A 12,356-nucleotide genomic window follows, 5' to 3' on the forward strand; every position below is an offset into this window, starting at 1 on the left:
TCTGAGCACCATCTTAGCTGTCCTTGCAGTTCCCAGACTTAGTCTCTTCCCCAAGCCAGTTGATTGCAGTTTTTTTTCACTGTCTTTAAGTTGTCTTAAGCTAACTTCTACACTTGAGTCCCCAAGGTGCAACGTTTTGCTTTAATGCCAATAAGTTCTTTGTCTCTTTCAGTCTTTATTTTTACCAGCTGTACCTGTGTAGAGTAGTAGAAGAAATTCATTTTCTTTTACCACTTTCCTGTCAATAGTTCCAACCTTTTCCTTCCTTTGTAATGAATGTACTTTCATCAATACTGCCTGGCTCTGCCTTTTCTCCTCAGCGTATACATTGCCTAAGCTCCATTGATTTTTAATGACCTAATAATCTGCTGCATCTCAAACTGCAGTTGCAAGGACAGGTCAATTCATCCAGGTGGAAACATATGCAGTAGAAATGGAATCACAGAAAAAATCAAGTACTAAAAATGTAACTTGTCTCAATTGAACAAGCAAAACCTGCAATTTTTCAGATTTATCATAAGGACAAACCTGTGTGGATTTTCAGACAAATAGGAAAAAAAACCAAAAACAAAAAAAAACAAAACAAAACAAAACCCAAAAAAACCCCAACAAAAAACAAAACAAAAAAAAACCAAACCACAAAACACCCCCAAACACCCCCCCCCAAAAAAACAAAACAAAAAAAAAACCGAAAAAAAACCCCAAAAAATCAAACAAAAAAACCCCACCTTTCTTACTCTAGATTCATTTACAATAATATTTTTAAAATACTTAATAAAATGGAAGTACTAGCCTCATTTAAACCAAGGAGATTGTTAACATCATAATAACAAGTGGTCTGAACCAATTTATCTTTTAAGTTTTATTACTAGAAATGACTGAACTATTCTGTCTGGAGTCATCTGTTGAGAAAACGTTATTTTGATTATTGAAGAGACCATTTTAGCATTTAACATTTTAACAGTCATAATTTTGAAATACAAAGACACGTAAAATAGATTTTGTAATGAGTAAGTTGCAGGAACCAAAAGAATAAGCAGTGGTTTCATTCTTAGATGATAGGAGACATAGTTTGAGAGTGAATAATATGAACTATTTTCTGAGGCGGTAATCCTGCAAGGGGGGTGTTGAAAAATGAAAGATACTCTGAAATGAAATTGGCCTTTAATAAAAAATGTTTCTTTAAAGTTTTATGTCTTTGAGTTTAAAAGCTCTAAATGTCCAGAGCCACATTCTTTATCTTAACAGTGGGACAGGCAGTTTCTGAAGGAAGGAAGTGCATAATACAAATAAGAGTGCTGTAATGAACCCTAAAGATTTCATGTAAAACTATTTTCTAAAGCCACCCAACTAATTTCCAAAACTCAGAATCAATCTTTATGTATTAATAGAAACATTCTTGGAGAATTTGCTAGCACACAACTAATCCTTCTCCTCCCTCTAGGAACATAGTGCAGTAACAGGTGAGGAACACTTTGTCCCCTCATTTTCTCACCTTGGAGGAGCGACAAGCTCATGGTTTAAATTCTGTGAATTAATTAATACATTTGCCAGGAATAGCTAATTTTTTCCAAGCTTCTGAAGGTCAGAGGATTTTTACTTTCACGTACTATACTTCAAATTAAATCTTCAGAGTCCCTGTGGTCTTTCAGCCCCCACACCCAAGCAGAGGATGGTGAAGTGTACAGAGATTAAACTCCCATTGTTTTATGTAGGTATAATTTGCCTATGTGCAACAGAAAGTAAAGGAAAAAAAAAAGTGTCTAGAGGACAACATATGGGTCCAGAGCATTTTTTTTTCTTTTTACATCAGTCCATGAGAGCAACCAGGATTGCAAAAGTGTCTGATCATTTTTCAAAACAGTCTGGGAGATGACTGCCTGGCTGATTCCCAGCTACATGTGCTGCAGTGTTCATTAAGCATTTAAATGTCTCATGTCCTTTCCACTGGTGTTGGTCAGCACTCTCCCAGGTATAGCAAACTTGGGAGTTCTCTGGATCTGGGAGGGCTTGCCCACAGAGGGAGGTTGCTGTCCACGTCCTGCTGTGGTCCTGGAGACCTCAGCAGGTTTCAATTAAGGACTGCTGCTTCCAGGGTCAAAAGACAATTGGCTTTAGTCATAGTAACTTTCCATCTTGGCCACAATTTGTGTCAGTAAATTTCTTTAAAGGTTGGATAACAAAACTGTTGTTCTGCTCAGGTTATTTCATTAGTTTGGGCAAGAATAATGAGTTTCCAAGACTTCATTAAGAAACATTCGGCTCATTAGCCAACATAAGTTCATGGGAACCGACAATATTTGTGATGAGCTCAAGGCCAAGGCTCACATGTCTTTCTGAGATGGTTGTGCAGCCCACAAAGAGATTTTGTTGTAGTTTTAATTCAGTAAATTATTCAGTTTTGCTCTAACTGCAGACAGTCAAGTTTGTGTTTCATACTCATTACATACTTTATTAAGAATAGGTTCTGATTTAGGAATTAAACTGTATTCATATTTGTGGAGACCCTGGAGGGGGGGGGGGCATTCCCTGGTTTAGGGAGACATAAGAAACTTACCTCAAAATCTGGTAAGACCACATTGTCTCGTTCCCCTGTTCCTACATCTATTCCTATGTCCCTGAGCCACCCCTCCCTATTCCCTGACTGGCCCTTATCTTTGTACTGCCAGAGACCGGGTTCATCCCCAGACCCCTCAGACCCTCCTCGTGGAGGGCTGGGGGACCTGAACATCTCACCATGTGGCTGAATAAAACATCTGTGGATATTATGCAAAGGCCCTTTTTGCTTCCTTACCCTGGACTTTACTAATAGCAATTCAGGCTGCAACACATAATTAGGCAGCTTTTTTTCCTACGAATAGCCTTCCGAGCATTATATGGCTATAACCATTTGACTTCAGCCTGTCATCATTGTTTTTCGTTCTCTTAAAAAATATGGTTAGAAACAGCCATCACAACTTATATCAGATATCTGTATTAATAACTGTCCTATCTGTGTAGTTTATGCAACACCTTAAAATTCTTTTTTTTCTTACTTTCTTAGGAAATTCAAAGAGATTTCATATGAATTCATAAACAAGAACACTCACAGGTTGTGCTGTTTGGTTGCCTACCAATATGATATACAAGTATCAGAGGTTTCCATTCTTGTTTGTCTTATGTGGATTATTTCATTTCGGGAATATTCTTAGTGCTTTAGGATCTGCACACTTAAATTTGGGGTTTATTAAGGGATGAGTAATTAGTATAATAATTTTTGAAACATAACTTTGATTTTGGTTTTTAATACAATGACTGTGCCGTAGGCATTAGGTCAGTACTTGTCCCCTTCTAAGTGTTTCATGTTCCATTTACAGCTAATTCCACTGATTTGATACCTGTTTTTCACTCAATATGCAAGATAAGCAAGGATGGCCAGTTATCTTTTGGAGAGAAAACAACACTGACAGAAGTAATAGAAATGAGATATAACAGTGTTTATATGTATGTTTTGACAAGTCAGAAAACCACAGTTGCCTCAAAGGAGTGTTTTTTATCCTTGAAGACATTTTACAGTGTTACAATTTTAGAATTCTATACTTATGTATTTTTCTTCTAGTCTTTTTCTGTTTCCTGTATGTCAGTAAATAGACTTTTTTCCCTTTTTTCTTTTTTCTTTTTTTTTTTTTTTGATTGAGAACACAAGTTGAAATACCTGTCTAGAAACTCTTTTTGTTTCTATTTTTATTAGAATATTTTTGATTTTTATACTTCTTTTAGAGATGTTAAAACATCTCTGAAGTTAGTCTAGGTCATGCTTCATGATTCCAAGATTTTCCAGTGTCCTTCTGTATATTATTTATGTTAGCATGAGAGAAAGCAGAGAAAGTCCTGATCGTTAGGAAAAATTATACTTAGTAGCTGTTCCTCAAATAAAGTGTTGTTGGGGGTCCTTAGTTAAATGCTTGGCATACATGAGACAATTGGGTGTCTGATCTAGAGAAAGGATTTTCAGATGAAGAATTTTCAAACAAATTCAGACAATGTAGATTATCACAAATCCCTACAAACATGATATCCCTAACTTCAGTCAACTGTTAAAACATTTTTTTACACTGTAACAGATATGGATATATACCATGAAGTATTGCTATGGAAAGAAAAAAAAAACTATTACCTGTGAAAAGCACTGATCAAGTTATCCCTTCCACAGTAGAGAAAAATATATCTTGCTGCAGAAATGTGATATAGTTGGGTTCAGTTTCTTATTGCATTTTTACTATTTGAAATCTAGAATTACACACAGGTCAAAAATTAATTTGTGCTGAAGGGATAAATGCTGACCATTTTCTGTGCTTCGTTATTTATTTTTCTGTAATATAGTACCTCCTTTTAATAAAAAAAAAACAACAAACCAAACAAAAACAAAACAAAACAAACAAACAAGCACAACTCACACTATAAAGTTCTTAAGATTTCCAAGCCTGCTTTTCCTGATGCGGATTCAGTTAGTGACAATTGTGTTTCTCACACAAGTGGTGATAGTCATGACTATTACCTAGCCTAATACATATTTAGGGATCTGCATAAATTTCATGTGATTATTCGATCTATGCAATTCTGAATGAAGCTGTTGTTGTGAAGATTGAAATTTTCAGTTTTAATTATATTTATTTTTTTTATTATTATTTTTATTTTTTATTTTTGATTATTACATTGCAAGCATTGCACTCCCTGAAGCCAGCTCACTTGGTTGAGCTCTAATCCCATATGGGCCATTCACGTAAGAGTTGGGCTCAATAATCCTCTGGGTCCCTTCCAAGTCAGAGCCTGCTGTGTTTCCTGCTCGTCATTCTAATGATAAACTTTAACTTTCAGCTCTAAACTGCAATGAAAGGCTTTATTAGCTGCTTTGAGCATTTTGTTGGCACAAATTTGTCAGTAGGAACAATTCTTGCCAAGTATAAAAACATTAAGTGCCTTGGTATATATATTTTTTTTTTAATGGAAGCATAAGCTTATTTATATGTATAGTTTTTTTTAAATTAAATTCCTGACAAAGTAGCTAAACTTATTCAGAACTTTTTAAAAACATATGGGATGGTATCTTCTGTAGCAAATGCATTTTTTTCTTCTCTTCTGTCCTTGTTTTCTACTATTTACTAATCAATAAGTACTTGTTGATTTCTCTTGACTTTAAGCAGCGGACCAGAAATGGGATTTCTGTTCTCATAAGACATTTGGCTTCTAAAAAATAATTATAAGGTTGGCCTTTGCAGAAAAGAGAAATCAACAGTAATACACTTCTGCTTGTTTTTAAAAAGTTATGATTTCGCATGAGTTTTTGAGCTTTTCCAGCTTCCTAGAATGGTTTTCACAAAATATGTCTCTGTGGATTGCTCAAGCCCAGCATTGCATGTGGTGTAAAGGTTTGTTGATTTGGGTTTTTTAAATGTCATGTTTTTCGTAGATTCTCTGTAAAGTCTGAAAGTAACTTGCTACTTTTTTGCATATATCATTTTATGAGCTTCTGTGGTTAATACCTCTCTAAATATGTGGTAAATATTATTCAGAACACTTGAGAGGGATTTTGAATAACAGTGTGAAATATCTAATTAAATATAAGATTTTTTTTATTTCCCTCAATCTTAACTGATCTTGGTCAGTTAACTGATTTTGTATTGCAAAGTACATCCGTGTATTAGCCATCTGCTTTTATTGGTTTTTTTAAGAATACATTGTTGTTCCATTTATTCCTTTGTAGAACTGTCTAAGCACGTGCCAGTTTCATTGCTCTTATAATTTTGGTTTTGATCAGTTTTTAGCAAGTGTTGAAGAAAAGAAATTTAGCACCATGCGGATGGGGGCTGGAGATCTTGAAAACTACCAAACTGCTTTAGAAGAAGTACTCACGTGGCTTCTCTCTGCTGAAGATGCATTACAAGCACAAGGAGATATATCCAATGATGTAGAAGTTGTTAAAGAACAGTTTCACACCCATGAGGTATATGTCTATACTAATATTTTGAAAAGTTTTTATTTTTTTCTATGCTCTTTGATTTTTTTGGGGGGGGGAAATTTGTTTGTTTTTTTTTTAATTTTGATTCAGAGAATATAAATTGGGGACTCTGCCCTAGAGTCATAGAATTGTTGAGGTTGGAAAAGACCCTTAAATCCTCAAGTCCAATCATTAACCTAACACTGCCAAATCCATCACTGAATGCTCCTAAAAGCTGCATCTACACATCTAAAGATGGTGACTCAACTGCTTCCCTGGAAGCCCATTCCAATGTTTAAGAACATTCAGTAGAGATGTTTTTTTTCCTAAAATCCAATCTAAACATCCTCTGTTACAATTTGAGGCCATTTCCTCTCATCCTATCATTTGTTACTGTACCCACCTCTTTGCAACCTTCTCTCAGGTGGTTGAAGAGATCAGTATGGTCACTCTGCAGCCTCCTCTTCTCCAGACTAAACAGCTTTTTGCCCTTTGAAAAAAATGAAAGTGTTTATTTCCAGTTTATGTTACAATTTTTGGTGAGGGGTTGAAAAAATTAAAACCAAGATTGAAAATCATGTTGGCAGAATGGTGCAATTCTGTTCTTTCATTTCAAAGAATGCAACTGAAAACTGGATTTTATTTTTTTTTTTTTTTAATTTTTAGGGGTTTATGATGGAGTTAACAGCTCACCAAGGACGTGTTGGTAATGTTTTGCAAGTTGGAAGTCAACTTCTATCAAGTGGAAAACTTTCAGATGAGGAAGAAAATGAAATCCAAGAACAAATGAATCTACTTAATTCTCGTTGGGAAAGTCTCAGGGTAGCAAGTATGGAAAAACAAAGCAAGTAAGTAATAAGTCAGGTTTTATTGCACCATATAATGATTAATTAATTAATTTTGACTGAAACAATCCTGTACTTGAATAACAGTTGGGGTTTTCCTTCACTGTGAACAAAACTCCATCCTGTATCTGTTTTAACCTGAAATTTGATGCGCAGTGATTTTGAACCTTGCCTGTTGTTTGGAGTCTTGAAGCCACATAAAGCAGCAGCTACCACCAACTTGGACACAGATGACACTTTAACCAAAATTTGCATCAACTGCCTCACCTTTTTCCAGTTTAATAAAACAATGTATTGCACTGTATTGAACTACAAAGGAGAGAACCTTTGCAAAGATAAAAAAGGTGAAGGGAAACAAATCTTTTAAGGCCTCTAAGACTCAATCCCGTTAAAAGAATAAATAAGAGCTTAACTTTCATGGAAATATTGCCATGGTTTTATTAGTGTGCAAATTAAACTATTTAAAAAAGCATAAGGCCTAGAGTTTAAATTTGAACTACAAGTAGAAGTAGAGAAATAACCTTTTAAATATTCACAATAATCTTTGGACATTTTTATTATTACTGTATCTGATTTTGAAATTTTGATTTACATAGTGCCATCTGGGATAAGGAATTCCATAAATGTAAAAGCTTGTGATTGTGCTGCAGGGGGGTAATGTGGTTTACGGGATGCAGAGATAATTTTTTTTTTTTTTTTGCTTTCTCCATAAACACATATTGAACATATTCAGTTATTCATCTTGCTCCTCTTTATGTTTTTTCCAGTTCTACCTTACCTTTTGGAGTTGAAGGGTTTGCCCATTGCATTAAGAAGAGAATTGTGATTTTCAACAATTGCATGACATAACTCTCTTTCTTCCAATATGTTCTTAGCAATTCCAAACGCTTTCTTTTCAGCTTGCTACTGAGCACTGAGAATGTTTCCTTTATTCTTCCTTTTACTATGAAAGTGTTTCTGCCTTTCAGATGTTTCAACCTAACTTATGACACTTGTAGTATATTTTTGGAGAGAAAAATCTCTGATGCTTTACTATAGGGAGTTTTTATTTGCCATACTTATTTTCATTTAAATCAGCACGTGCAAGTAGCAATGTCTCTGAGTGGTACCTTTTCTACTTAAAATGTCCTTTAACTCCAGTTGTTAAACCCATCTCCCAGCTGCACCTGTAGGTCATTGCTTGGGGAATTGAGTGGCCTTGTCTTTTCTAAAGCAGGTCATATTTGGGTAATATAAGTTCAGTAGAAGACAAAATAAGAAGGGCTTCACAGAGAGTGTTGCACTGCTATTAAATTTTCTATACAAAAAAATAAATCTGCGATAAATTCAATGAGATTTGGGATAGGGCAAGAGAAAATTTCTCAGGAGTGATATACTTAGATATAGTTAATTCTGGCCTTTTGGTCAAACCACTGTGTTTCAAGAAACTGGCTGGATGGGTATAAAAAGTTTTCTTATCACAATATAATATATTTTTGGGTTATTATACATTATTTAAACTCTCAGGATCCATCTTCTACTTCAGTTTAAGGCACAATCTTCTGAGCAGATTGCTGTAATCTTGTCCCTAAGGCAACAGTGACACGTTTAGCCAAACAGGGATGGTTTTTGTGAAAATGATAACAGCAAGGCTGTCTGACCTCTGTAATGGTAATGGAAAATGTGAAAAAAGGTACCACACTTTACAGCACAAGGAAAACAAAAGCAAGTAATAAACAAGGACAGGAGGAAGATATACTGATAAAAATGCTATAAAATATGAAAGGGTCTTATAAAAAGTGATATAGGAGGTCAGAATGTCAGAGGAAGTTTGGAACACAACAATTCCTGTGTGTAAAAGCAGCCCAGATTGGATTTCTCATGTATTCACTATGTATTGAAAACATTTGACTGTTCTAATAAGCAGTGCAGTAGCATGCTGAAGGAAAACTGTCTTTTTTTTTTTTATTATTTCTTCCTTCTGGCCTTTTCCAAACAGTATTCTCTATAGTAAAGCATCTCAGGGATAAATGTCACTGTAGAGAAAAACAATGCAATTTACCACTTTATAGGGAGTTCAACAACTTTTAAAAGACATTAAATTCAAGGGTTTTTTTTAATTTAATACTTATTCAAGCCATACTATAAACAAAGGTTTTGATAATCTCCCGAGGTATATAAATAGATACTAAACCCTCATATCAGATATTTATAAAAATATTTTGAAAATAAGGAAGTACCTGGTGAATGGTAAGAAAGAAGAAGCATTTTTTTGTTTTAGGAATAAACTGTGATTATGTTTTGGGATTACTTAATTTTTAAGTTTATACTCCTTACTTCAGAATAATGTCGATATTATGTATAGTATGCATTTCATTATATTTTCATTTTCTCAAATTCAGTTTACTGTAACAGGTTTTCTGTACAGTTTATTTAGTTTAATGCTGAGAGGAATATCTCCAGGATGAAGCAGTGTACTTTATAATAGCTTAGTTTAGAACACCAAGACAATAAAATGCACAGTTGAAAGTGAAGGACTGAGATCTAAAATCCCTAATCCCTTGTAAACCATGGGCTTTATTGAAACAGGGTATCACTCCTCTGTACTCTATCTGTAAATAATAGAGAGATTAGGATGGAAACAATACTATATGAGTCCTCTGGTGGTTTTAATCAATCTTTTAAATATCATTTCCAGTTAAAAAAAAAAAAGAAAAGTAGAAAAAACAAATCTAAAATCCAAAAATGCTGTTGATGAAGATTTTGTTTAGGAGAGTTTCGAGAATTTCTAAAGAGTAAAGTCTAAGTGGAAATCTGTCATGGATTTTTGGCCAGATCATTTTGGATCTAGCTACACAATTTGATTAGGCAAAACTGAAGCATTTCCTGGTGAAATTTTCAGAGTATTTTCCATTTAATAACTGCAAATATAATATTTTTTCTATTTAATATCCTAAATTAGAGGAAGCCTGTTAAGGTCAGCTTTTTGAGCAGCTTTCAAAATACTTGTAGTGGGCAAAACAAGCTTTAAAAAACAGAGTGTAGGAATTTTGAACTCCAGTTTAATAGTAATGCGACAGGAATACAAAGCTTTTACAGATGGAATATTATATGATATAGTGAGCTCCTAAAGAAAAAGCTTCAAAGCATTTTGTCTAAATCAAAACTATTTCAAAAAAGTTTCAGCTACCTTCTCCACAGAACCATAGAATGTGCTGGGTTGGAAGGGACCTGTCGGGGTCATCAAGTCCAGCTCCTGCCCTGCACAGACACCCCAACAGTCACCCCCTGTGCCTGAGAGAATTCCCCAAACCCTTCTGGAGCTCTGTCAGGCTGGTGCTCTAACCCTGCCCTGGGGAGCCTGTTCCCCTTTCAAAGCACATATTCAAAAGCATATATTTCTCTTCTGCCTTCAGATGTAACCTTGTGAAAATCTGTTGGTATATGGGGCAGATGTTTCTGCTTGTTGTTTTCTTTGCTTATAAATTCTAATTTTTTTTTCTTTGTTTTACAGTTTGCATAAAATCCTAATGGATCTGCAGAATCAGCAGCTAGCCCAGCTAGCTGATTGGCTGACAAAAACAGAGGATAGGACAAAGAAAACTGATTTGGAGCCCTTAGGTCCAGATCTAGAGGACCTAAAGCGCCAAATAGAAGAGCATAAGGTATGCTGTGATGTGCTTCCAAAGGCATAAAAACCAAATTGGCTGTTTGACATTTTAAAATCTCTACTCCTGCCATTAGAGCATAGCAAAGTAATATGAAATCTTGGTTTAATATTTATTGCTCTATACAGTTAACAAGCTTTTGTAGACTTACTTTATCACAACTGTGAGTTTTATTCTGATATAAAAAAATATTGCTTTCTTTTTATGTATAAGCAATATACTAGAATATGCAAGGCAACTGTAACATCTTTTCATTACATTAGAATGAAAGTATATCAGGTTTTTAATGCCTGTGTATTCTTTTTGCATCTTGCTTTTTTCTCTTACATGCTGTAGCAGCAATGATGCAGTTGTCAGACCACATAATATTGTTAGGACTCCACAGATCCTGAATATATATTTGCACTGAATATATATTATGCACTGTAAAATGCACTACTTTCTAGCAGTAGAAAATAATTTGGTAATGTATTGAAACAACAACAAAAATAAAGCAACCAACTAAACTCAGGAATAGAAGATGGATTTTTTCCAATTTATTCCACGTTACGTAAGGGTGATTTTTAATTTGAAGAATTAGAACAAAAAAGAGAGCGAGGGTAGTTTGTGTAATATATTGATTAAATTTACTGGATTAGATTGCCTTGCTTCATGTTAATTTAGATTTAAAAATAAATTTGTATATGTGTCTATAGCACATGATGATGATAAGGAAACACAGCAAGAGATTTGTGAGGTGGTGGAGATTTAATATGATGACCTTTTAATGTCTCTACATCAATGTCTCAAAGCAGCTCCTTGCCATGGTATCTTGAGAGATTTTAACACCTGATGCTTCTTGGCCTGTGTCAGTGCTAATCCAGGTTTTAGAGGGCAGATCATCCTGAAAAACAATTCAAACTGAAATCAGCTTTTACAATTCTTTAAAAAAGAGGTCAAAAGCTGCAAAAGACTTCATGATGCACTTGTGTGTTAAAGATGATTTCTTTGCATTCTGATTAAGGAGTGCTACTGAAGAAGAATACAAATTCTGCAGCTCCTGCTGCTGTTGGTGCTGTCTGTGCTTGCCCTGTGAGGAGACAATGCATTTCAGTACGTGGGTTTGCTAGCTAAGGACATTTTCTGACATTAAATTTTCTTTTTAAAAAAGACAGAAGGTAATTATGAAATGGTAATTGGAGAAAGAAACATGAAAGATATTGAATACATCCGTACTAAGACTTGAATAACTTTACTCCTATTTCTATGCATTTTATGCTTGAATACTAACATAAAATGCAATACCTTTATTTATGCAATCTCTTAATGCTGCTTCTTTCTGATACTGAGAAAAATAGGTAATTAGCTTGTATTTGAGGATTCCGAGTAAAGACATACAGAAATCTCTTTTCCACATGCTTGTTCTTCCCTGTGGTGTGTTGAGCTAGTGAACGTTATTTATGTGTATTACTTCTCAAATCTGTTTCACGTGCAAAAGGGAATGTAGCTAGAAATGCTGGAATTAAAATGGTTTGGATTTAATTTTAATTACATTTGTATTCATCTATCCCTTGTGTTATTCAGAAGTCAAAGAACAGGATTTTCCAATCTTTCAGTTATTGAGAGGAAGTGTCATATGATTGTTTGTATTTTACAGACAGCAAACCTTCCTCCTGTAGCAAGGGTTAAAACAGTGGACTTTTAATGGGACATTTTTTGCTTCATTATTAAGCAAATAAAAAAGCCAAACCCAAAACTCTTCATATTTTCTCTTAGTCTCACATGAGTCTGGTTGTATCAGAAAACAATGTTTTGTAAATTCATAAGAGGAACAAAAAGTTTGAAGATACAAAAAGCAATCATCATTTTAAATGAAAAAGACCAGCAAGCATGTTAGTTTTGGGTTGT

General features: G+C 34.5%; 1 protein-coding gene across 5 annotated transcripts in view; it reads left to right on the forward strand.

The window, feature by feature from the left end:
• DMD (dystrophin) overlaps positions 1-12,356 on the forward strand; it is a 972,793-nt gene that overhangs the window by 259,618 nt on the left and 700,819 nt on the right. For all 5 annotated transcript variants that reach the window (XM_084201221.1, XM_084201219.1, XM_084201223.1 and 2 more), the window contains exons 9-11: positions 5,798-5,983; positions 6,644-6,825; positions 10,316-10,466. In XM_084201221.1, the coding sequence (XP_084057347.1) occupies positions 5,798-5,983; positions 6,644-6,825; positions 10,316-10,466 (519 nt within the window). The remainder of the gene's footprint in view (positions 1-5,797; positions 5,984-6,643; positions 6,826-10,315; positions 10,467-12,356) is intronic.

Source organism: Fringilla coelebs, assembly GCF_963513975.1.
Source record: "Fringilla coelebs genome assembly, chromosome: 2".
NCBI classification, from domain to species: Eukaryota; Metazoa; Chordata; class Aves; order Passeriformes; family Fringillidae; genus Fringilla; species Fringilla coelebs.